Source organism: Pagrus major, chromosome 17, assembly GCF_040436345.1.
Source record: "Pagrus major chromosome 17, Pma_NU_1.0".
Lineage (NCBI taxonomy): Eukaryota > Metazoa > Chordata > Actinopteri > Spariformes > Sparidae > Pagrus > Pagrus major.
This window is the reverse complement of record NC_133231.1, coordinates 13408711-13435453: the sequence shown is the minus strand read 5'-3', so window position 1 is coordinate 13435453 and position 26743 is coordinate 13408711. Positions and strand designations below refer to the sequence as shown.

Sequence of the window (26743 nt, the reverse complement as noted above, 5' to 3'; positions counted from 1 at the left end):
GCTGTTTGTACCATCAAAACAGATGGCCACACTGCAGCGGACTGTTCCTCAGGGGGATCAGATAGAGGAAGAGTTTGAGCATATGTCAAACAATTACAACAGGTAGATAATGGGAGGATTCCAGGTGGGTATTAACGTGTAGTTTATTCAAAAATTCAACAGTAACTGAATAAAATACATTTAAATGCAAAACATCTGGGCCTTTTTGGGCTGTAATTTTTTTTGACATCAACTAAGAAGTACAAAATTAAATGCAGAATTAGTAGAATTTTTCAATATTAATAACTGTATAAACTGGAACAATTAAAACCTAAATTGATAGCTAAACTATAACATTGTCAAACTGTAAATAACCCACATTATAAGGCCAGTGATCATAAACACATAAAGCACTGATTTTGAGGCAGTAGCGGTGCACAGTATAGTGCTTTAATGGGATGTTTAAGAAGGTATATAGTTGTCATTGCAAAATGTGCCAATATAAGCGGCCAATTGGCGGCCTCTCTTTCCAAATTTTTTTGGGGGCCCCCAAACATTTGCCTGGTTTGGCTCTCCCAGTGGTGCGTCTGGGATTGACTCACAGATTCTTAACATTTGTGTAAAAAAATATGTGAAACACTGAGGCTGGAGGGATAATTGTAAAAACAATTATCATAAAGTGTCAAATATGTGATTAAACTCCAAGAAAATCTTTGACAAAATGTTCTACAAATGTGAAATTTTGGTGAATCAAGCATAGTGACCCAGGTTAGCTTTTTTCATACTCACCATATTGTACTGATTGTTTGATAATTAATGTAATTATCTATTTAAGTTGATAATAAAAGCACTGCAGTCAGTCAGCTTCAATAACCCTCACTGTCTCTATAATTATGTAATGTTTATAGTCTACTGTTGAGACAATGAATAACAACTGTGACCAAAAGAATCAGCTTCATGGCCTCAGACACGTACTGCAATGTCCCAATTAAACTTTTTCTGAATGCCATGCCCTTATCTCGCCCCCACCCTCCAGTCTCTATTGACTGTAAAATACACGTACTGTACAGAATGTGAACGAGCCATATTCACTTCTATACTATGTTTAGATGTTGGTTGGATTGCAGTCAAAGTCTTCATTAAAGGACACCGAAGCAAAGTAAAGGCGTCTCTTTTTCCATCCTGCACCTCTTCTTTATCATTAACTGTCACTTTGTGTTCGCAACCCGCTAATCCCCACTTGTGGCTATATTTACACTTAGAATAAAAGAGGTGACAGGTCACTATAATGAAAACCAGCCGTGGGTTCATACAGTGGCAGATTATTTGTCACCATGGCGCATGCAGGAATCACAGCTCACACATACACACACACAGGAAATCACTAAAGCTGAGGTCATGATCACAAACACGTTTTAATGCAATAAATTGGAAAGCGTTCAAGTGGTGCTTCGGCTAATTTTAGCGAGTAAGAGGTGTTTTTTAAAGCTCAGTGCCTGGCTGAACAGTCATGTTAACCTCTACTCAAAGTGATTGATAGTGAGGTGAGGCCCCAGCTTGTTCTGCTTTAAAAAGTCTGTGCCTTGTGACTCTCCAGACTCACGTATCCCTACCACAACCTTGTAAACAAATTGCATGAAGCAGAAAATAATTCTTAAAAAACTCCAAAATCCAAAGCTGAATGTATTTCTTGGAAGAAGGCTTCAATATGTGTTGGTTATAGAAGTTTTCTCCTGCAATTTCCACCCTTTGTATTAGTTTTTTTGGACAAACACATGACTATATAATCTGTGACTTCACACGGTATTTAGCTGGAGGAAAACAACAACAACAAACTTGGGACTATTGTCAGCTAAGGAGAAAGTTAATTCCATGAACTGACACTCAAAGGTTCGACTTGTCCAATCTGTCTGGTGGCTCAAAGGACTGTCTATTTTTAGTTGGTTCAGGGAGGGGAAGGGGGGAGAGAGGGAGGAGAGGAAAACAAGAGAAGGTCCAGACAGACGTGTCACGTCGGAAAAAGCCCATTAGACCTACAATTTCACAAATTATTTTGGTTATATTTGAGAGAAACATAATCTGGAAACACTAATCTGCTTTTATTTTGTTCCTGTGCACTGGACTGTATGTGAGACTGCACACTTCCTTGACTGAACCTTGTAGCCTATAGGAAAGGTGAGGAAAGAGAGGAAGGGGGAGAAAGAGCACCTCTTCATGAAAGAGAGGAGGGAAAAAAGATTGGATGAAGAGGAGGAAGACAAGGAGGAGGAGGAGGGAGGGAGGGGGTTAGGCTCTTCTCTCTCTCTAAGAGCATTAACTGTAGAGTGTTCTGCTGGTGACAGGGCTGTCAGGGTCAGATGGCTGCTCAGCCTGATTAGACCAGCTCACAGCAGATCCTCAGCCCCTGCACACTGCACTACTGCTACGAGCAAGGTAGAGCTACAATCTGGCACGTACAGCTCACTACCTCGGGTACTGAGAGGCCAGCAGGCACAGGGAGGTGTATAGTTCAGTGTCACAGTGGGGCAGAGCTACAGGTTGCTCCAGAAGGACTTCATTTTTGTAATGTGTTTGCCTCTAGTAGCAGAAAAAGACTTAAAGCAGGTGGAGTCGTTTGTGGCAAGAGGAGCTGAAGTTTAGTCTTTGGTTGGAGATGACATTTAAGAGCAGGTAAGGAGAAACACTCACTAGATATTGTTGTTGTTTTGGTGCTTGATTCCAGGAAAATGAACATTAGGTAGTAATTGGGAAAAGTTCCCAATTACTACTGGCAACCTGCTTCAAGAAGTCTTGTAAGAACGTGTAGGTATCATTTAGGTCATTTGCATAAAAAGTAATAAAACTAATCACAGTTCTTCACTGGAACAGCCTGAGAGAGCAGGGAGACAGGAGTGCACCAGCTTCGGAGGCAGTTGTTTCCACAAAAATCTGATGTGTCATAGAATCAGCCGCTAGTATAGATACAGCTATAAATACAGCTGCAGGGTATTCAGTGTCTACAGGGGTTTACTATAACAGGCAGTCAGCTGGTTGTCTGTCAGCACTCACACTGTTGTAGGGCTGCCGCCGCCGCTGCTGCTGCTGCTTCTGCTGCTGCTGCTGCTGCAGGACCTTGCCAGTGAGTGGTTTGTGGATTTCCAAGTTCAGCAGCCAAGCTGCCCACTGAGGTAAGAGGGAAGGCTGCGCATTGTAGGCTTTCAGAGACAGCTCCAAGTTAGGCATTTAGCACATCTTGTTCTCCAGAGTGACTTGCCATTGGAGCTTCTACTACAGGAAACCTCCTCTATAACAGATAACTGAAGGGCAGGAGAGGTGAATGTGCTGTAACAGGATTTATCCTATTTGAGGCTACTACTAACCTGCCTTGTCTTTACTACTACCCTACAAGCTTACTTGTGTTTAATTTAGCCTCACATTGCAGTTACTGTAGGAAAGTTTGGCAGCCTGACACGGCTCTAAAATAATATTGAGATCCATTTTTAACTCCTTTGGGTCCTGACCCAGTGTGTGACAGGGAAACAGCTAGGCAGCCAGACGACCAACTGGGGACGCACCTGTTTTTACAAACCAAACTGCGCTCTAAGGTAACAGGGAAGATCGGCTTTACAGTTTTAATTGGAATTACTGCTACCGTCTCTCCATTTCCCTCATACTCCTTTATTCTTTGTCGTTTTTTTAAAAGAAGTCACTCGGCTCTAGATGACAGCTAAATGCCTAAAGTGACAGCAGTGCTTGTGAAAAGTTAGCATTTAAATTTGTTTGATGTTTAGATGCTTTAGAGCTTGTTCTGAATAGCTAGTCTGTTTACGTTTCAGTGAACCTGCTTCGTTTTGTCTGTGACGGTGCCCTCTGTGTGATGTCCTGTTTGTCTCAGTTTTTGATGTTGTTGTGCTTGTGTTGTACACGTTGACTGGGTGGAAAATAATAGCCTCTATCCTGATTAGCTGTAACACAGGATAAATTCCTAATTATAGATAGTCAACAACCTCGAAGAGACCACACTCTTCTGGAGGAGTTAGTGAGTAAGATGGCATGTGATTATGTGCGTGTGTGCCAGAGCTGAGGTGAAGAGGTTACCAGAGATTACCCAGAGTACCTCTGGACGTTCCCTGGTTGTTTGTCTGAATGTTTGGGCATGTGAGTAAGGGGAGGTTTACATGTTTGACCACATTCCTTCTTCTTTCCCTCACTACTGCCCCTTGTCCATAACATTGTGAGTTACACAAGCATTTTCAGACAGACAGGCCATTAGAAACTTCCTTTGTGACAAGGCCTGGTTCGCCGCCAAAACGTCTACTGTAGAGTGGAGCAGCTCGCAGAGATAATCAGCATTTGTTAGTCAGATCCTGGCCTGGGTAAAACACTTTCACATAAGTACATTACGTTCAGTCTGAGTACTTCTCAAGTACTTCATGTTTACCTGGACAGAATGTGTCAGACATGAATTTTTCTACAAATACACTGTATTTGCATATTAAAGGATAACTGAAGTTCAGGCCAATGTCTTTTGAGTGTTAGTAAATAAGCTCATGACACAATATTATTTTGGATAAACAGGTCATAATTATAAGTGTATCTTTGTTAAAGGTTCAATATGTAAGGATTTTATTTTGAAATATTCCAAAATTCACTAAAAATTACAGGCAGAATGTGAAAAAAAGAGTTTTGACATGTCAAACAGGGATATCTACTGAAGTTAGCAAGCCCCAGCCTGTCCTTTCTCATAATACCACTCCGAGCTCTGACTCTGGACCACTAGCTGCACAGCTAATGGCAGCTGCAGTAAGTGGTTACTAATATGCTGTGCGGTAATATGCTGCTCCCTTTTTGTTTGGAGTAGGAATTTGAGAGGTGGCTGATTCTTACATATTGCACCTTTAAGCTCAAACAATATCATTTTAACATCTTATAGACAGAAAACTGTTTGTGTGACAAAATATACTAATATGTCAATAGGTGTGCATTTTTCACAATGTAGTGATTCGACCCCAAGAACTCCAAATCGCCAGCAACCATTTTATACTCCAATTTTTGTCATGTAAATTGGCAAAAGGATGAATCATTCCAGACCTCCTCTAGGCCTCTCCTCTACCTACCTCTACTTGAAGTAGTGAGTGAGCTAACTTAGCTGCTAACTTGTTTTTCAGTTTCTACCTCAATATGTGGTCTTTTGTTCCAAAACCTGCAGAGCTGTCCTCAGATTCACTACTCTACTACAGTCTTCCTTGATTACTTTAGATAGATCACCAGTTTTCAGATTTTGTCTCTATTTCCTTTGGATCACATTGAATTTTGTTGATATTGTGCAGGCTGATCTAATAACATTTTTTATATGTTGTGAGCCACATCATGTATTAGATTTTCTAGCTCATGCAGCATCTGTCATCTGTTTCTATGAAAGTAGGAACAGTTTTTTTGACAATGTCAGAAGCTGTGTGACATGATAGTTTGTTGTGTTGTGTGTGTGTGTACATGCGTATGTATGTGTATGTGCACAAAACTGACTTCTCAGACACGGCAGAATCAGAACTCACTTGCAAATATCAGTGGTCTTAATGTTTGCAGATTTCACTCAATACTTGAAACTATGCTGTAATTCTGTTTGTGCATTTACATCTGCCAATCAGCTGTCTCCTGCTGGCCTCCACATCACTGATGTGGCTATCATTAGTATATTTTGCAGTAAAGTATGGGCTGATTTTGTAGATACTGTGTTTAGAACACTGAATTATTGAAATTGTATTTGTCCCTCTTTTCCTGACCTAACTTTTTTTTTTAAATTTGTTTTGTACTTCAGAATTGTTGGTTGATGGAGTTTGTGCGGCGGAGTGGTGACTACTGCCACGCACAACACATTTAGACCCTGTCTGGAATGGACCATACAGTCCTGCCGCCGTGAAAACCTGAAGGACGGTTGGCCTTTGCCCTCTGAACCAGCCGGCTCATGGGGTAACAAGTGGAGCTTCGGCACTGAAAGCTAACTGGAGAGAGAAGGAAAGCGAGAGCTACTGAGAGACAAAGAGAGAAAAGGACTGGACAATCCAAGAGATTAAAATAAAGAGACAACACAGAGAGAGAGAGCTGACATCCTGTACCCTCCAGGACTATAGGATACAACTGATGGGGTAATACAAGTCGACTGGACCTCAGAATTGGGATAATACCTTGAACGGCTATAAACAGTCTCCCAATAGGAAGTTCCACAATACGGGAAGTCCAGAGTCACCTGGAGACCTGGTATAAGTTGAAGACACTGCAGGTAACTGCTGGAGCTGGAGCTAAAGGTGAGGGGACAAAAGTTATTCACTTTTTCACTCCTGCACTGCACTGACTTTACAGTACATAATGAATGATGTGGTAGTTTTAGTCTGGTCAGTATGAGCTGAAATTGGCTCTCCCTTCCAGGGGTGTAAGATTAATATCCGGGAATGTTTTATGTCCCAGGCCTTGCACAGAAGTATAAATCATCTTACCCATTTTTAGTGCTTTTTCCTCCTTAAAAAATAAATAAATAAATAAAAATAATATAATGCATTGACAGATGATCTCTGTCACCCTGTCAATATGCCAATGCTTCTGGGAAGAGGAGTTGCCAGATACGCCTCTCCTATTTTCTTTGGAAGTGTAAACCTGTGACTGCAAAACTTCTGCTCTGCTCTCTATGCAGCATTTGTTTACTGAGGACTCTGATGGCACCTAGTTCTTATCAGTACTCCAAAATAGTTGCTGTGTTTGTGTCAGGGAATGTGAGGCATCTCTGAATTAAGATTATTGAAATTAAAATTCCATCCTAAAATACACTCATATCCCTCTTATCTTATTCAAATAATGTGCGCAAGAGCAATGCCAGTGTACAAGAGATACTCTTGTACTTTGGCACAGAGATATATAGAGGTGTCAAAATCAGAATCAGAATTGCTTTTATTGCCAGGTAAGTTTACACATACGAGGAATTTGCTGTGGTCTGTAGGTGCAAAACAACAAACAATACTAAAAAAAATTCTTAAAAGACATAATATAAATATAAATTGAATGTGAATATAAATATAAATAGAGTGTGACTAATTTTAAAGTAGGTGAAGACTGTCCAGATTTATCCAGTAGTGCAAAAAGTTTGACCTAGATTGTGCAAGGTCACAGTAGATACTGATATTGCAATATGCAAATATCTATATATGTGTGAGATGTTAACTGAACAGTAAGGGAAGTGAATGTCAGGTACAGTTTGTATCCGCCTATAGAGCTGTGAGATGAGGTCACATCAAGCTTATAAGTGAAAGCACCTGTTGGGGTTTAGGATCTTTAGGATCTGTTTGAACACTGTTGTCCCACTAGAGAAGGCAATTCCTGAAGAAACTGTGGTGTGAATGTTGAATTTTGAAAAGCTAATGCTAAACTGCATTGTTGGCTTTTAAAATGAAATAATACCAATAATGTATGAAAGATGTGGAATATTCTTCTTGCTCTAAAAGATCAATAATGTCTGTATTTTATGAAAGAACATCAGTTTGAAGTTCAAGTTTTTTGCTGACAGCATGAACGAGTAGATAGAACTTTTAAAAAGAAAATGCATGAAAGAGTGGAGAAAGCAATATGAATAACTGGAAAAGTGGGAATGGGCTGAAGGATGCAAAAATATAGTGCAAGTTAGGAGCTGAACTGCATTACTTGACCTATAGCTGGGAGCTAAACTGCATTCCTGATTTCACTCGTGAGCAGCTGACCTTGGAGGCTCACAGTGCTAAATGTACCAACATTTTGATGTATAAAAGGAAGTATGAAGAGTGAAATTTGAGGAAATGAAGGTGAAATTAAGGAAATTTTCTTCAGCTTCTCTCCGCTCTAATGATGATGTTACCCACTCTAGTGCTGAACATTCCACCCAATACACACTAATGTAAAATCTGAGGAGGGTTGAGAATTTCGTTAAACTTGAAACTGTGTAGGAATGATATGAAAAAGTTATTAGGCTGTAGCTGAAATTATGATTGCAAAGAGTTGAAAAACTTTAATAAGTGTGAAACTTAGGGAATTCTGAACATTCAGTTAATTCAAGTGAGTAAAATATCTGGAAATGTAGAACATTTCTGAAAGAATGAAAGGTATGAATTTGAGTCCTAATTGAGCTGGACAACTTGTTTGAATAAAAATTCTACATTGAAATAAAAATGGAAGGAGTTAAGCACCAAAAAATGCAACACAAGCCATTTTGGTTGCAGAGAAGAACTTATGTTGTGATAACTTTCAGCGTTCACATGAATTTCCAGATTTGCTTGTTTTCGCTCTATACTGCGTGGAAGTTACACAAAGGAATTGCTGATATTTGACCTTGTGGTGAGTTCTGAGATATCGTAAAGTTGTAACAGGTTTGACTACATTGAAAACATGTTAGAGAGGGTTAGTGGGTGTGTGGGCAGGTTGGGTTAAATACACCTTTTTTCACAGCAGATGTTTAGACCATGCAGATTAGGAAAAAGCACAGGTGTTAATAATAGCGTAAACGATGGCTCTGATCTTTTCAAGTGCGTCAGTGAGCCATACCAGTGTGAGAGTGAGCGGCTGCAGGACCCTGAAACTGAAGCAGCTAAATGGAATTCAGCCATCATTAATTTTATTATGTACACCTGTGCTTTTCCAACTGCGACATGTTAAAATGTCATGTGGAAAAAGGCCTACTGGTGTCAAAGTGATAGTGATACTTGGACAAATCGGAAAAATCGCATGAGAGCAGCAAATAAGGTTGATAGTTAAAGCTCCCCTCGCACCAATGTGACTCAAATATTTGAAACCATGTTCAGTTTTCTTTTAGTTATATACAGTCATTACTTGCGGACGTTGGGCTTATGACTAACAATTAACTACTCACACATAAAGGTCAGAAGTCATCCTGGGTTGTCAAAGGTCATACTGGCCACCATGAACCGACCCGCTCCAGTGGAACTGTGCCACAAGAACATGAGATTCCTTATCACACACAACCCAACGGACAGCACACTCAGCTCCTTCATAGAGGTAACAAATGTGTGTGTGTGTGTGTGTGTGTGTGGACATACAAATACATATTTCACTTGTTGATGGCATGTAAACTGAAACAACAAACACACATTTTGACTTATTTCATCTCCTACCTCTGTCATTCCTTTCAGGACCTGAAGCACTACGGTGCCACCACAGTTGTGCGAGTCTGTGACATCACCTATGATAAAACACCACTGGAGAAAGATGGCATTAATGTGGTGGTGAGCACACACTAAGCACAGATACACACACACACGTATGCACAGCATTTACCCTCAAAGTAAAGGGTGCCAGAAGTGCTGTAACTCTTTTGCGTTTCTTTCAGGATTGGCCATTTGATGATGGAGCCCCGCCTCCTAGTAAACTGGTTGATGATTGGTTGAGTCTGCTGAAGAAGAAATTTCAAGAGGATCCAGGATGCTGCGTGGCTGTCCATTGTGTGGCTGGACTGGGGAGGTAAGAGACACTCCAAACAATGAAAGAAAGTGCATGCACCTTACAGAGGAGTACACACACACACACACACACACACACACACACACACACACACACACACACACACACACACAGTATATATATACACATGGACTGGTTTCATGCTTCTGGCAAAAAATGACCAAACATGAGACAGAAACAGTAGCTGCAGCCTGATCTATTTCCAAACAGCATTTCTGAAACTTTTTTAGGATTGTGCAGATGATCTGTCATTATTTTTAACTCAGGCATCAGACTGAACAAACATGACTCTGTGTGTTTGTGTGTATATTTATGCACACAGGGCTCCTGTGCTGGTTGCTCTGGCTCTGATTGAGAGCGGGATGAAGTATGAAGATGCTATCCAACTCATCAGACAGTAAGTACATTTTATGTACAGTGTATACTACATCTTCATCATGCAAACAACAAATGACGGCGTCAGAGCACAGCAACAGTCTGTGTAGAAATTTAAATTTTCTTTCTTTGGTGCCATCTGGTGGTGGTGTCAAAGAAGACAAAGGGGCCAGAAAGCAATGCACACTGCCACCTAGAGCGCTTAATTAACAAAACGTTAGGGAACATTTTCATCATGCAAGAGATGAATCATGGCAAGAGAATATGCGTCATGGATTTCCTCTCATTCCATAATGAGTCCAATGAATCCTCATCCAGACTGGTATAAAATATCAAGACTTTATCTGTAACGTTCTATGTATATAATATAAAAGTATCGTAAAGAGTATTTTAAACTTCAGTACCATTCACTTTCACCATACGTTGTTTGTCTTTGTGTGTGTTTCAGGAAGCGCCGTGGAGCCATCAATAGCAAACAGCTGACCTACCTGGAGAAATATCGATCCAAGCAGAGACTCCGCTTCAAAGACTCTCACACACAGAAGAACAAGTGTTGCACCATGTGAACACACATACACACAAAGACAGACGCAGACACACACGCACACAAAGACAGACGCACACACAAATACATCTTATACCCCTCAACAAATGCTCTCAGGAATCCAACCATACAAGCCTTGTGTCACTGTCACAAACACTAAAACACACGGGTGTCATTAGCCCAAGGATCTTTTGAATGTTTTTACAGCAATTGTTTGTAATGATTTCTTGTCTTTTATTGGCATGTTTGCTTCATAATATAGTTTACAGTGAAGAAATATGGAAAAGATGAGGGAGGGAGAGAAAATCACATAAAAGTTAGGTTTTGTGGCTAATTGTTGAGGCATATCTGCTTTTTATTTAATACTTTTGGAAAAGACGCAAAATTGGGTCAGTGATCATGTTTTGAGGTCTATGAATCATATTGAAATTTTCAACAAAGCAAATATAAACAGTAGCATGCATTTATGGAGACACCTGGACAGATATGGTGAGGGGTTCAAATCATATTGGATATTTTGTATGAATACAGTTGAATTTTCCCCAGCTGGCCTTTGTCGTTCTGTTTGGTAACCAAAATTCAGCGTCTATCCAACGTTGGAGATTGATGTCAACCTAATATTGAGTTTTAATGGCCATCAGATTTTGAATTCCAACCAAAATTCAACATCTAGCCAACACTGGACAACACAGCCAATTTTAATTTCCAACTTAAATATCTCACATCCAATGTCTTCCTGGCGTTACATTGACGTCCGGTGCCAGCTGGGTAATTATTTTGTTCATATTTTCGATATGTTTTAACCTCAGCATAATCTTTAATTGCTGTGAGTGTTTCTTTGAGGTTGTTTTCTGACATGAAAAACCCATTGAGACACATTTTTAGCGATCAGTTCTCTAAGTTGACCCTCTCTTACATTTTTCCTATTGTCTGTTCTCACTGTAACTTGAGATATAAGGGCTCATGAAAATGAAATGCTAGATGGAGCATTTTGTTAAAATATAACACCTTCATTTGGTTTTGTCACAGTCACTGTTCTAATATAACTTAATTGCGCTCAAGTGTTCACATATCTGTGTACGCATTACAGTATATTATGCTCCGTTTACTGACATCCACAGAAGGAAACATCTTTGTAAGCAGCAGCTGATTCCAAACCAGGTTTAAAGTAAATATGTGTAAAATAACAAAAGGAAATGTTAATAATTCTTAAGTAATGACACAGTACACATTCTAAAATGACAGAGATGTGAACCAGTTGTAAATAATATTAAATGAGGGATCTCTATTTTCCACTTTAATTCTGGGTGAACCACTCCCTCCATTCACTGACAACAATAATGTGCAAAGGAAATTCAATCATAGCAGGTATTACACATATATTTTTTTATGTTCCTGTGTCTGTCTGTTTTTCTTTTATCAGCAGTCAATGACACAACTGATATACTGATATATAACTGGATAAGTGAGTAACTGATCTAATCCTAGCAAATATTGCCACGCACCATCACATCTTTTAGCTTACAGTATCTTATACATATTTTCTTGTGGGGTTGAGTTTACTTATTTGTATTGTTCCTGAATGATGCATGTAACCAACAGCTTATGACACTTTTTCATTCAAAATTGATATATATATATTTTTGCTGATTGTAGAGCACGCGCATTTTATGAATTAGTAGGTCGCTTATAATCGTTTTCTCATCATCTCTGTTACAAAAACAAAATGTCCCAAACAAAATATTGTGATGAGAGCAAAGGGTGTAAAATAGAGGTTAACAAGCAGTAGAGATGTAGAGAGGAAAGAGGATCTACCATCTTTACCCGAAAGCTTTTACCTTTAAAAACAAAACAAAAACAGTTTACTCGTTGATATGAAGCGTGTGTGCGTGTGTGTTTGGTAGTCTTTAGTGATTGCTTATCATTGGGACTGGCCTGAGCTGGCACTTTTTTAATGTAAAAAAATAAAATGCTGTAAATGTCTGTATGTCTGTAAATTCTTGCATTGTAATAAAGGTTTTGTCATCGTCCCTTTATAACTGTTGTCCATCAGTTCCTCTGTCAGTCTTTATCAATCAATATTTTGCAGTGTTATTAAAGGTGCTATATGTAAGTTTACGCGCTAAGAGCTGTCTCCATCAGTGGTAACGTGAATGTTACACCAACCATTGATTTGCTTCAATTTCTGTCACTTCTTTCTGTGCTGACGAATGAGGCACTACTTCTTCATTCTCTCATGTTGGACTGAGGGCACACTAGACGCTACAGTGACACACTGTTGGCTCTTTTGAGGTACTACCTTGGTACTACGAGACCGGATGGGAAGAGGCTAGCTGGTTTGCATGTTTACTTCAGCCGACAATTCTGCAACACAATACATAAATGTCTTTGGAATGACTTCAATGCTTATTCCTTCAAACTGTTTTTATTTCAGCTAATTTGTATACGTTTTACAGCAGAATTCTTACATATAGTGCTTTTAAAGTGATAGTTCGGGTCTTTTGATGTGGAGTTGTATGAGGTACTTATCCCAAGACATTGTAACACCTGCAGAAGATGACCGTCAGCTCTCCGCCTGTGTGGAAAAGCAGCGTGTGGCACCAGCAGGAAGCAGGATGTTTTACCGCTGTAAACCGTACCAGCAGCAAGACGTATTGTAGCCACCAAAAATAAGTCCACACAGGTGGAGAGCTGATGGTCATCTACAGCAGGTAATACACTGACTAGGGATAAGTACCTCATACAACCCCACAACAACAGACACAAACTATCACTTTAAACTCAACTCTACTGGAAAGTATAAAACATAAAATCCTAAACATAATGTATACTGCAAATTCTTGGTCAAAAACTACATTGTCTAAGGGGAAAATGTATTTCTTTAAGGTGAAGTGAAGCCACAAGAATGCTGTAGTTCCCTCACCAGCCGCAGTACAGTCCTCCTGCCACAGAGGGCGCTGCTCTGACGACTACACTATCATTGGACTCCGCTGTCCGTTTCCGCTGTTTGGAAGGACTTGTGTGGCAGATTCGACATAAATTTCTATGTGCGTAATGTAAAATTAGGCTCTAAATCCTATTTCAGGGATTACATTAAGTCGTACGATGCCTCAGAACCATCGATAAATTAGTATTCTTTTGTCGTTTGGACGCTGGAGAGATGGACGGACAAAAAGCAGGTAAGAATTTTGGCTAGCTTCAACTCGAATATGTTCGTCGGGTCTTCATGGTAGTTTGGGCTTAATCAAAATAAACAAACGTGTTTGGTTTAAAACGTGTGCCCACACTGATTTTCAGTTTACAGTCTAATGTATTTTTAATTTACAGAATTTGTAAATTATGTTTTGCAATAAAGGTACGACTTGCTCGTCCAGAGTTGGTGGTGACGACAGCTTTTTGTAGGATTTGACGTGTTTGCTACTGAAGGCGCAAAGTTGACTGACGTTAGCCCTTTAGCTCAACGATATGACCCCGACTGTTAGATTATAAATGATGAAAGTTTTGTAATACGATGAAATTGTGTAGTCGAGAAAAATGATGGGCCTTATTTAAATAGGAAAACAGCGAGATATCCATAAAGCTAGCTCGTATTTTCCACAATAATGATTATGGTGAAATTCCCAAAAAAGAGAAGCAATATGTCACTCTGTTACGGGAAAATGAACTATCTCAAAATAAAATGAATGGACTGAAGAATTGTCCAGTTGTGGGTGTGAGCCTCATTTACCGTGAATGCCATGTTATGTATCAGGAGAATGAGGCCAAGCAGCCTGTTCTGTTAGATGTGGATTGTGAAACAATAGAAACCAAAGTGCTGGTTGAAACTGAACAGTTGTGTATAATATTGTTATTATCCAGCAAATATTAGGCCTACATTCCAGCATCCGTCTCCTCTTATTGAACAGCATATAAGTACGATAGCAAACTTCATCCATTTCCTTTCTTTTCTCTATACTTTTAACTCATATAATATAGAAAGTTAATTGAAAAGAAGAAAAGGGAAATGGAAGAGAAAAAAAAAACAAATTAAAAATAATATAATACAATATGTTGTAGGTTATTTAACACTTCAAAAAGAGTCTCCCTGGTTGTGCTTTGTTTGCACTTTCTATTTCATTTCATTTAAGGCAGTTTTGAAGTCCACTGGAGTGACACTATTTGAAGCAGGTTTGATGTATTTGTTTGTTTGGCATCTTTGATTAAATGCACTTTGCCAAGCCAAAGCAAAAACAGTTTCCATGAGATGTTTTAGATAAGTGGAGTCAGGATGAGAACATGAGATACAATAACTCCAAGTAACAAAATTAGTTCAAGCAGACAAATTATGTTAATCTCCCTCACTGCCCCTTAATCTGCCACTGCTCTTCTCCCCCTCTCTCCAGGCGGTTCTGTGTTTATGTGTCGGCTGTGCAACCTCTTCTCTCCCAGTCGCTCTCAGCTGCTGGCCCATTGCTCCCAGCTACACCCCCAGCAAGAGCCTCCTGATGACATCATCATTGCACTGCAACCCCTCGTAGGAGAGCCTGTGGAGACGCTCACAGGTCAGATAAGCGTGCCAGGATTACAAAATCATCTAAAAAGTATATATCATTGCAATACATTCACTACGTCAGGGATGAATTTGACTTTGACTTTATTATCAGTTTTACCATTGTTTTAGAGGGATAGTAATGGACGTCATGTATGACACATGACATCAACTACTGTATATCAGGCTTGGTACTGTAGGATATCATCTTAGATGTGTAGAGTAGGCTCATTGTTGCTTATGGTCTTAGGTGGTTTTGTAAGACCCAATGTTATCGTTTTATGTTTTCTGCTGTCTCGGTGTCCCACAGAGAGCCCAGTGAAGCGAAAGCGAGGACGACCGAAAGGCTCTACAAAGAAGACTCGCACTGATTTGACAGACGGCAAGGCTGACTCCACCCATTCTGTAGAGGACAATGTTAAGAGAGAAGAAGAAGGGAATAAGGAGGAGGGCGGCAGACAATGTAGCTCGATAGAAGGTAGTACCGTTGCTGTTTTTATGTATCCCATAATTCTTTGTTTTCATGCAGAGGGCTGGGAAAAATACCGTCTGCATGGGAGAATCACTCAAATCGTCGAGTTGCTGGTTAGGTGGACTGACTATATTCTGTATTCTCTTTTTTTTTTCTGCTAGGAGAAAGCCACGAAGTGACGTTGGGGCTGGAATGTAGAGTCTGTCATCGCTCGTTCAGCAACAGACGACAGATCTTGAAACACATCTGCCTGAGAGAAGAGCAAGAGGAGGACGACGCAGAGGAGAATGGTGAGTGTAACAAATCAGTAATAAGAAAAATTAATATTTGACAAAGAGGCATTCAACAAACAACATTGAAAACATTGGAGTGGACTGAGGGAGCATGCAGGGAATTATACTTACTATAATTATAGATACTTAAATACTTCTATGTAAACTAGAGATGTTGTGGAAAAAGTAAGGGACATGTATGTAAACTGTGATATAAGTGATTCTGATCAATAGCGGTAATCAATTTTCAGGGAGCATCTGTGGTGGAGCAGGAGTTGATGGTTCTGGGAGTTCAGATCCAGGTCCAAATCATATGCAACAAAACTCAGCAAGACCAGGACTCATGAGAGAAAAGGGTAAGTTTAAAGTGCAGGAACAGGTTTCTTAAAATTAATTCTTACTCTTTCTCATCAGAGCACACCTACATCTGTCAATGAAGGGTTCATGTTTAGTTTTAACCCTTTCTTGTTCTCTGCTTGTAGACGGGGGCAACTCCAGAACCCAGAGAACCAGCCGAAGCCGCATCTCCAAAGACGGATACCTAGCAACAGGAAACAAGAAGTCAGTCATCAGTGTTGTGCTGACAGAAGATGAAAGACTTCCAGGTTAGCCTTAAAGAACCACAATTGGTGCTACTTTTTACCTTTTGACTAACATGTGATTTGACTGCTATAGGAAGCATATTCAGAACTAAAATGTGTTATCTATAATTCAACAGGTGTTTCTAAAATGGTTCCAGTAGAGGACCGTTCAGCAGAAACAGAGTCTGCAGCCGTCCAGGCTCAACCTCAGGTAAGCATTAAAAGGTTGGCTTGCTCAAACTTTAGCATATATTTTCTCACCTTCTTCTAGTATATCTAGCCTGGCAGACAGTTTTTGAAATATCTCTGAGATTTATACCGATTTATACTCTATACATAAATGTGTATAGAATTTAATTTGTGTTGCTCACAACAGTGCAGAATTACATTTAGCAGCAACATCTCATTTTCAGAAATAGTATCCCAGTTACACATGATAGTGCACAGACCTTTTGTAAGCAGTTTTCATAGAAACCAAATTATTGATGTAATAATAACTGTTGACAGACTGATTTGCAGTACTCCAAAACATTTCCTTTCTAAAGCATAACTTGTCATTTCAAATATGATGATTGTGTGATAAAATGTAGCACTGTGTGTTATTCTTTCTCCCTTTTCTTCTACTTTTTTTATTGTTATCTAATATGTATTTGATCTGAATGGATCTGTGAATCCCAATGTCATGTGAGTTTATTTATTGATTTTCATTTTTTTCTTTTTTTCTTCTGGGACATCAGCAGTCTGCAGTCTTCCATAGTCAGTCAGAAGACCTTGCAAATGATGCCACTGTCTGTGAAGGCGATCCTAAAACATATCAGGAGCCAAGGTAATATTAAGGAAATCGTCTCTATCTCCTATAATTCTTTGACTGTAAAACATAATTGCTGGTCTAATTAACGAATTATCAGTAAGCTTGTTATAGAAGATCTGACAATGAGAGTTGACTCTTCAACTGTATATCCACAAAATGGATCAGTGTTATTTTCTGTCAGCAGTCTGATACTTGTGTTTTCTCTCCTAGTTCTGACAAGACCTCCACAACAACAACAACAGCAGCCAACAGAGGCTTCCAGGAATATTCTATCAAGCAAGATGCTACCAAGTACTGTATGAATATTTTTCTTTTAAATTGTTGAACATTGATTGAACAAAGTTGTAGCTTTGATGTGGGTAAAGTATAGCTGAATACTTCTGTGTAAACTACAAGCTACACACTACAGTAAATAAATCTGATTTCCATTTTTGAGGGGCTGAAAGTTATTTAGTTTTGTAATTGGTAAAATGTGCAGCTCAGATCTAGTCGAAGAAATTCATCTATTTCATAAACAACATAAACTAATACCTCCACCACCACAGCAGCAACTCTCAATGAATTAACTATGATATTGTCACTATCTGTCTCCCAGTTTACCTCAGAGCCAGTTGAAGATCTTCGCCTGTGAGTTCTGTAATAAGATCTTTAAATTCAGACACTCGCTGGTCGCCCACCTCAGGACACACACCCAGGAGAAACCCTTCCAGTGTCCACACTGTGACTACGCATCAGCCATCAAAGGTAAATCCAGGCTCACAGGAGAGACTGTTTACACCTACGCAGAAATTTCAGCTTGAAAATGAAAAGTAGAAAATCAAATTGTCAACGTTACTATTTGTAGGATTTGTTTTGGGTGGTGTGTGACAGTTCCCAGGTCATATGGTATGCGTCTTAACGAACCCATGTCCTTATTTTTAGGTATTTATCTGATTACCACATGTTTCAAATTATTCTGATGGCACAAGTTTTTGTGTTTGCAAAATGAAGCAATGCCAATACAAATGGGTGCATTTTGTACGTGTTGCTTTTATCCCATTTTTTTAGTATCCCTTGTTGCATAATGGGTGGGAGGGGGCTGTAGAGATATTTTGTCTTAACTGCTCCTTGAATATATAATCAAGTACCTTTTTGAATTGAAGTCACAGACCATGATAACTTCTGTAATCTTTAAATGACAAAATTATACTTCTCTAACTTTTTAGTTACAAACTATTTAAAATTCCTGTAAAAGCTGCTTACTTTCTTTCCTGCTGCCTTCCTTGTTTTTCCCGTTACAGCCAACCTGAATGTTCATCTGAGGAAGCACACTGGAGAGAAGTTCAGCTGCCAGCACTGTCCTTTCAACTGCCTCAGCCCAGGACACCTCAAGGTGATATTAGCACTTTATTATAAGTTTATAATAAGTATTAACATACAGTATTTAAGATACAGCTGAAGCTCCTTTTTCTATAAGGGTAAGGTTGTTATTACTTATCTTCATACTACAATAACTTTTAGGCATAATAACATCATGACGATAAGTGGATTGTATGTACAACTGCATGTAGTTTTGTGTTTTATTTGTAGCTGTATTTTTCTTCTAATTTGTTTATACTGGCCCACTTTGGGGAGGACTTTTCATTCAAATTTCTACATCCAGAAGTATTCGATGAATCTTCAGGGTGCAGATACACTTGTTGAAACAGTAATTCTGTGTTTCTGCCAATGCAGGTCCACATAGAGCGAGTTCATTTGAAGGTGAAGCAGCACTGCAGCTTCTGTGAGAAAAAGTACTCAGATGTGAAAAACTTGCTGAAACACATGGAGAAACGGCATAACTTGAAAGACCCTACTGTCCAACAGAGTTACCAACAACTCAGGTTTGATCCGCATTTTCTCCATTATTTTACCTAACTGTATATCTTTTTAACTCCAACAACCATATGACACACCTGCCCATCTGATCTGTTCATCTTGTCCAGGTTAAAGACTCGTCAGGGCCTCAGACAGCTCCTCTACCACTGTCCCACCTGTAACCGACGCTTTAAGAATCAGCTGGAGCGGGAGCGCCACCTGTTGGTCCATGGGTCCCAGCGTCCCTTCGCCTGCCTCCTCTGTGACCATGCTGCGACCAAGATGGCTGCCCTTGTTGCTCACGTCAGGAAGCACCTCTTCCTGTACGTGTGCTGCATGTGTGACGGGAAGTTTGTAAGCTCTCAAAGGCTGAAGGGTCACCTGACAGAGTCCCATGCTGAGCTGGACCAGGAGCAGGCCTTTGCCGACTGCATCAACAACAGCTACTATCTAATGCAGCCTGGAGGAGGCATGTGGGGGGATGAGGAGAGGGAAGGGATGAAGGAAGAACACAGGATAGAGCAGGCGGGGGAAGACGAGAGGACAGGAGAGGAGGGTGGAAGAAATGGTGTAGGAGGGGCGGAGTGGCAGGATGGGGAAGGGCAGCAGATGGAAGTATCAGTGAGGGACGATAGAGAGGAGAAGGAGGAAGAACGAGATAAAGCTCAGGGTGAAAGTGCAGAAGAAGTGCAGGTGATAGAGGAAGAAACGGGGAAAGAAGGAGAATTAGAAAACAGAAGTGCACAGCAAGATTCCCAAGAACTGCTCCATCAAGCCATTTCCATGGAGACCACAACTCCCGCTGACAGACAGGAAGAAGGAACAGCTGGGGAGAAGTCACTGGACAACATGACAGACTCATGCATCCCTGCAACTGAAGACAATAATCAGACATTTTTATCACCAGAGAGCATTCACACTCCTCTCTTGGAGGACAGGACTCAAGAAAACACACACCCAGCTGATGAGAACACACACACAGCCAAAAACACGTGCACATCTTTATCATCAGGAAATGTAATTGTGTGTGATTTGGATGTAAACACACATTTATCATCAGCACCTCCAGGGGAAGATGGACACACTCCAGATTCAGAAAGGGTAAATCGATTACAGGGACTAGAGAAACACAGGAGTGAGGACCGGAGTTAACGATTGTTTTTATAATTGATTAACCTGCAGATTAATCGCTTGGCCTATGAAACATCTGAAAACAGTTAAAAATGTCTATCACTATTGAGCCTGAGGTGATGTCATCAAGTGTCTTATTTTGTCTGACCAACAACCCAAAACTAAAAGAGATTTGATTTGATAGAAAGTTAACACGAAGGACAGCAGCCAATTTTCACTTTTGAGAAGCTCAAACAAGAAAATGTTGGGAGGTTTGACTTAAAAAATAACTGACTAACTGATAGTGATAACTAATCACTTGAATTAATTGATTATCAAAATAGCTGCTGTCAACCAACTTATCATTAACGGACTAATTGTTTTGACTTTATTGTCAGCACTAAATTCTGCAGTGGAAGCCAATAGTTAGTTCCTCTATGATTACATTACTATTGATTATCCTGCCAATGCGATATCCTTCTGTATATATAGAAGGCAATGATTACACTGAGTAAAGATTATGGCTCAGTCACCCTATTTATTAATGTTTTGTTTATAAATATAAATAATGATAACCCCAATGTTACTAAATATAGTTGAGAGCCTTTTTTAAGAAGTTCTTCTTCCTGTTCCTTAAAATGTTGGTTACTCCTCTTGATACTGTCTTGATTCTATTGCATTAGGAATGCTGTATTGAAAATTATTTAATTAGACTACATCACTTAGTTTATATATGCATTTGCAATACATAACTAATTTTGCACGAGTTCCTCTTAGAATCATCTTTTCTTCTCGTCCTGGCGTAGACATTCTGACCTGTTCTCTGTTTGCTGTCGGTAGGTGTCGGAAGTTTTCCATCAGAGTGCGTTCCAGCAGGTGTTCTCATCTCTTCAGAAGACTCGGCTTAATATGGAGTCTTTCCAACGGCTCAGGAAAATTTACGGAGACCTGGAATGTCAATACTGTGGTGAGATGATGAAACCCCCTTGACTTTATATGACATATTGTTATTTATTACTAAGAGTTTCCTCTGTCTGGGTTGAGCATTAAATAGTTTTGTTTCTGTTGCACAGGTAAACTGTTCTGGTACAAAGTCCACTATAACGTCCATGTACGCACACACACCAAGGAGCACTCACATTACTGTTCAAAGTGTAGCTACTCTTCCATCACCAAAAGCTCTTTAAAGCGCCACCAGATCCAGAAGCACAGCGGCTTGTTGCTGCCTTGTTCGAATCCTGGCTGTAAATACACCACACCTGACAAATACAAGCTTCAAGCCCATTTGAGGACGCACCAGGAACAGGTAAGCAGCCCTTCACCTTACTTGAAAAATAACTTGTTGAAAACATCGACTGCTGGATTCTCTTGGGTAGGTTTGTTGGATGTATTTATGTGTTTGTCTTGCTGTTGTTTTCAGGGGAAGAGTGTGACTTGCCCAGTCTGTCAGCACAGCTGTCCAGAGCACAGACTGAAACACCACATCAAAACATCCCACCCAGGTAAAGAACACACAGATATATCGACAGACATGGACAAAACACACATACTACCGGTGAATATATGTTCTGTTAAAACCAGTGTTGTATAAAGTACTTAACAATCACACTCAAGTAAAAGTATCGGTAGCTCTCCAAAAAATGACTTTGGTAAAAGTCAAAGTCACTGACTGAAATATTACTTGAGTTAAAGTCTTAAAGTATCTGAAATTTCTTGCACTTAAGTATTACAAGTACTGTAAAAATAAATGTACTCAAGTAATGTAATTAAAAGTACAAGTAAAAGTAAATAACAAGCAAAGGCAGTCTGAAGTTCCTTTTTTTTTATTATGATTTACTTGGTCAAGTTGGAAGGCATAGCAGGCACTTCATCCGGTACGATGAATCCCTGACATCGGAAAATGAAAACAAACGGCTCAAATAAGGCCACGGGTGCTCGTCGGGTTGTGGTTCCCCTTCATTTGTAGTCGACGTTGTCGCTGTCGCTGTGTCTGGCGTCTCCTCTTCTTCTTCCATTGTTGACTGCGAGACTCGCAGGTGTTGTCAATGTCGTAGTTAAGGCAATTGCCAACAAGCCCGGGCATGCACTAACTTCGCTGCGTCAGACAGTGAGGGTGGGGCGGAGCCAAAACACTGTTTCCTTTTATTTCTTTGTTTTGTTTCATTTTTTTTTTTTTTTTTTTTTTTGTAACGAGTAACGAAATGGGACTTTGAAAATATATCGGAGTAAAAGTATGCAATTAAGCTCGGAAATATAGTGAAGTAAAAGTGAAAGTTGTAAAAAAAAAATCAACTCCAGAAAAGTACAAAGTATCCCAAAATATACTTAAGTACAGTAGTGAAGTATTTTTACTTCGTTACTATACAACACTGGTTAAAACCATTTCAAACATGTCTTTAAATTAGTGTGAGAATTAATTAACATTTGGTCATTCCACCAAATTCAAGCTTTAGGCTGAAAAATGACTGTTCGGTCATTTTACAGTATGGCATTCCCTATTAATAATTCAAGGTGTCTCCTTGTGCAGTATATTATATTATGTAATGGCCAAGCACCAGAAACTTTTAATTTATAACTATGGGACTAAAGATTCCTTCTTTTTTTGTTGTTGTTGTTTTGATGTAAGCGTTTTTTGTCACTTGTGAGTTTCCAAGGTAGCGATTTAATTCTGTGTGTGTTGTGTTTTGGACAGACACACTCCCTCTGCAGGGCAAAGGACTGATGGTGCAGCGTGCAGAGAAGTGCCCCTACTGCGACTCCTACTTCCTGAAGAACAGCAGCGACTTTCAGAGGCACATCTGGGCCCACCAAGGTGTGATTTTCCTCTATCTTTAACCCAGAGAAACACATACACACAACACTGGTGTGTGTGGAAACGCATCTGGGCCCATCAGTGTCCATGCACAATATTTTACTGCTTGATTACAGCGTGATCTCAGCTTCCATCTGTCTCCCCTCCTGGCTGTCCTCCAGGAGGACAGACGTTGAAGGAAATTGGCCTGTTGGTCAAGTTACTTCTGAAATTATGAAAGCACAAACAAAAATCTGGATGTTTTTGTTGCTGGCATCATCTCAAAGATGAAAAAATTTCAAATCTGGCGATGACAATTGGCAAAATTTGCATCAAAGTTTTGAGACGTGCAATTTCTTTCAGTTTTAAAGACTGTTTTTCTTTTACAGCGGCCTCTTCTACATGCTCTGCAAAATATGTAACTTTCACTATGCCATGCTGATTTCTCTCAAAATCTAACATTGCTGTATGCATAATCGACATTAGCTAAGATGTGCAATGTTTTGTCTTGAGGAAGTGGATTTTTAGTCCTTGTTTGCTTAAGCTTACCTTGATGAACTGTTTCTATTGAAGTCACATCTGTCCTGAAACTGAGGTAGCTGGCAGGCATAAATCTAGCACAGGTGTTGGTGAAGGTCTCAGGTCTCAGCCTCTAAACTGAAAACAGCCGGTTGACAAAAACAACCCAGCAAAGCATATGCTCGTTATTTTTTGCAACAGGTTTATGTAGCTTTGTTTTCTTGCTGCTTTCTGGTGGACTAAAAACAGTCTATAGTTATTCTACTGTCTTGTTGTTTATTTTACTGCCTTCAGTGCCTCCATTCAACACAGTGCATGTTAATAAGACATATGAGCCATTCACCAAACCAGTAATCCAACACTTATTAGTTTGTCTTTGCTGAACTGCTGGCGATCTTATTAAGTGTGTATATGTAAATTTGTGTCTGTGTGTGCAGGTTTGAAGCCATACGTCTGCAACCTGTGTGACTATGCAGGCCGCAGCAGGAGTAACTTGAAGACTCATATGAACCGACACAACACAGAGAGACGTCACCTCTGCGATCTGTGTGGTAAAAAGTTCAAATCTAAAGTGACGCTTAAAAGCCACAGACTGAGCCACACCGATGAAGGTACATGTACACTCGCACTCGCTGCTCTGTCATTGATGATGGTTTTTTTTATGTCATTGTTGTCACTGCTAATTTGCTGGTTATTAATTTATATGTCTATTTATTACTCTCTGTTTTATCATTAATTCTGCCAGAAAAGTGCTGATAGAAAAAATAGCTGTTATTTTGTGTTCATTCAGGGAAACGGTTTCATTGTTCGGAGTGCGACTTCACCTCGGTCTCTAAACCTTCCCTGCTCAGACACGTGGAACAGCACGCTGAGTTTAAGGTCAGAATACACACAAAGCTTACAGCCTTAGTATGTAGAAATGTCACCCTTACACTCTACTACATGTGTATGAATTATAAAATATAAATAGGAAGAAATTGCCTTAAAATGTCATTCATCCTCATTGTGTGGGGATGTACTCTGCATTTATTGTAATGTAGTTATTTCTTTTTTCTAACTATTTTATTTAATTATTTTTGGTCACAGACAAAACAAAGATGTGATTTCATTTTTTCATACAAACTGACAGCTGTAACTGCCAATTGCCTATTGCTACTTTCTTGACCAAAATGAAACAATACCAGTGGTTCATAGACATAACCTAATCTCTGCCCATTATCTGTCATGTTAATAAGAAAAATGAATCAATATTTTAAGCGCACTCCTGCCTCACAGATTTTTCATTTGCATTAACTTGTGTTTGTTTTTATCTATCAATGTAGCCATTCCGCTGCGCTCACTGCCACTACTCCTGTAACATCACTGGTCCCCTGAAGCGGCACTACAACTTGAAACACCCTGATCAGAAATATCACAATGCCGGACCTGGACTGCCTAACCCTGATGCTCTTGAACAGCAAGGTCCCCATCTCTGCTCTCATACTGACACATCTAGACCTCTTAAGTATCTGTATTGAGACAGCACTTGACAAGCTTTAATAGTAGTATAAAGTGGTAAATACAGTGCATAGTTAGTGAATGATTACTACCATTAATGACATATTTTGCCCATGTAAGTATAGCAACTGTAAGTGTAGATACTGTCTGACATGTGCGGTTTGTATAGAGCCAAAGGTGCGTTCAGCGTAAACTGACATAGTTTTCATGTGTGTTTAGGTGGTCTGAAGTGTCCTGAATGTGAGTTTGTTTATGGCACCAAGTGGGAGCTGAATCGCCACCTGAAGAGCAAACATAGCCTGAAAGTGGTGGAGGGCACCTGGGAGGTAAACAGTATACATTTGCACTAGATACAGTGAAAAATTGCTTTGGGTTATTTTTAGCCATGCTAGCTCTGTGTCTGTCAGTCCACCACTTTGAACCAGAGAGAAATATTTTGACAATTCAGATGGATTGCTGTGACTTTTGTGCAAACATGCATGGTGATCAGTGGTATTTACTGCAAATTAGCAAATGCTAGGTTGCTACTGTGCTAAACTAACCTGCTAAAGATCATCATGACAGCATTATCATTGTAAGCATGTTAGCATGCTAACACTAGCATTGAGCTCAAAGCACCGCTGTGTCTAAGACAATCTCTTGTCATTAAAAAAAAATCAATTTCTGATTTAGGAACTTGAAAACTGCTGCAAAAATATCTGTTGTAGTTCTCAATAATATTTATATGTCAGAGCCAGTGTTTTCAGGATGATACAGTCTCATGCCATGTGTATAAATATCCAGGTGGGGGAGGCAGTAGAAGCCCACTATATTCCTGTGGACGATGGAGAGCAGCTGCTGACAGACACACCTGTAGCAGCCCTGCAGGACAATGGTAACAACAGCAACACTGATAAACACACAGTGAATAACTGACTTAGACAAACCAATGGACACCTTTATTTTGCCCACAGATAAACAGAGGAAGTGCTGCTTTTGTTACTTGGGTTTATGTTTGTTATTAAAGTGCCTTAGCATATGTATTTTACACATTAAAAAGGCTTAAATGTGTGTCGTCTTCTTCTGCAGTTAATATCCAGCAGATCACTGAATACAGTTCAGAGACTCACGATGCCGTCACCTCCATGGTTGCCATGGCTCCAGGCACTGTTACCGTCGTACAACAGGTAAACAACATCACATCACTTTGTCAGGAAATCATGTTTGGTTACAGCAAAACATTAATCTGGACTTGTGGCTGAAGTTGCAGGTGGCTGATGAGCAGGAGGTCGGTAACGTCAGCAACCAGCTGATGGTGGTGAACGCAGAGGGGGGTCTGACTGGTGACCAGGTGATGGTGGTGGAGGAGGCGCACGGCCTGGAGGCTCTGACAGTCCTCACTCAGGGAGATAACACTCACCACTATATCGTCTATGTCCAGGAACACACTGTAGAAATCAACTAGTAATGCTAGCAATTCAACATAGACCTGTTTATCAGTGAGTATCAGTGGATCAGTTTTTAAAATGTAACATAACATTATGTACCATTAAACAATCAAATCAGGATTTAGTGAATGTTTCCCCGTCATCATGAAGAATTTACATCAATCAGTCACTTGGTAAAAATAAAAACCATAAGTGCAATTGTGTTATTATGTGATGTATTTTGTACTTACAGAGTATATTTAAATAAAACCCCTGTCCTGCACTGCTTGATAAACTGGAGTGGCTTCATTTACTAAAAAACAGATCTCAAAGTTGTTGATTTTTTTTCTGTTGTTGATGAAAATATTTTGTCATGAAACAGTTTGGCTATCAACGATTCTTTTTTTTGGTACAGTTTTCAAATTATGGCAAGTTTTTGGCATGTGTTAAAATACAGTTTGTAATAAAACAGCACAGACTGTTTGCAATGTGCTTCCAAAGTATCAAAAATATTTTTTTATCTGGGAGTAAATTATGAGCATAAGAGC

At 39.7% G+C, this 26743-nt stretch overlaps 2 protein-coding genes across 5 annotated transcripts; both read left to right on the top strand.

Annotated features, from left to right (window-relative positions):
* Window positions 1-2237: 2237 nt before the first annotated feature.
* Window positions 2238-12408, top strand: LOC141012157 (protein tyrosine phosphatase type IVA 3). 2 transcript variants are annotated; one of them, XM_073485560.1, is made up of 7 exons: window positions 2238-2649; window positions 5777-6263; window positions 8854-8991; window positions 9126-9218; window positions 9323-9453; window positions 9776-9850; window positions 10277-12408. In XM_073485560.1, the coding sequence occupies exons 3-7, from the start codon at window positions 8896-8898 to the stop codon at window positions 10392-10394; spliced, it is 513 nt and encodes a 170-aa protein (XP_073341661.1). In that variant the 5' UTR covers window positions 2238-2649; window positions 5777-6263; window positions 8854-8895; the 3' UTR covers window positions 10395-12408. The 2 variants fall into 2 exon arrangements, with proteins under 2 accessions (XP_073341661.1, XP_073341662.1); XM_073485561.1 differs by lacking the exon at window positions 2238-2649 and adding an exon at window positions 2982-3146.
* A 994-nt stretch (window positions 12409-13402) lies between these two features.
* Window positions 13403-26478, top strand: zfat (zinc finger and AT hook domain containing). 3 transcript variants are annotated; one of them, XM_073486111.1, is made up of 24 exons: window positions 13403-13551; window positions 14755-14913; window positions 15211-15378; window positions 15534-15662; window positions 15896-16000; window positions 16127-16249; window positions 16363-16436; window positions 16966-17051; window positions 17247-17327; window positions 17632-17780; window positions 18317-18408; window positions 18750-18898; window positions 19001-19973; window positions 20823-20949; window positions 21056-21288; window positions 21403-21484; window positions 22675-22794; window positions 23730-23903; window positions 24083-24171; window positions 24615-24753; window positions 25009-25115; window positions 25573-25663; window positions 25858-25955; window positions 26033-26478. In XM_073486111.1, the coding sequence occupies exons 1-24, from the start codon at window positions 13533-13535 to the stop codon at window positions 26231-26233; spliced, it is 3768 nt and encodes a 1255-aa protein (XP_073342212.1). In that variant the 5' UTR covers window positions 13403-13532; the 3' UTR covers window positions 26234-26478. The 3 variants fall into 3 exon arrangements, with proteins under 3 accessions (XP_073342212.1, XP_073342210.1, XP_073342211.1); XM_073486109.1 differs by having other exon boundaries at window positions 16963-17051; XM_073486110.1 differs by lacking the exon at window positions 13403-13551 and adding an exon at window positions 13653-13727 and having other exon boundaries at window positions 16963-17051.
* Window positions 26479-26743: the final 265 nt, after the last annotated feature.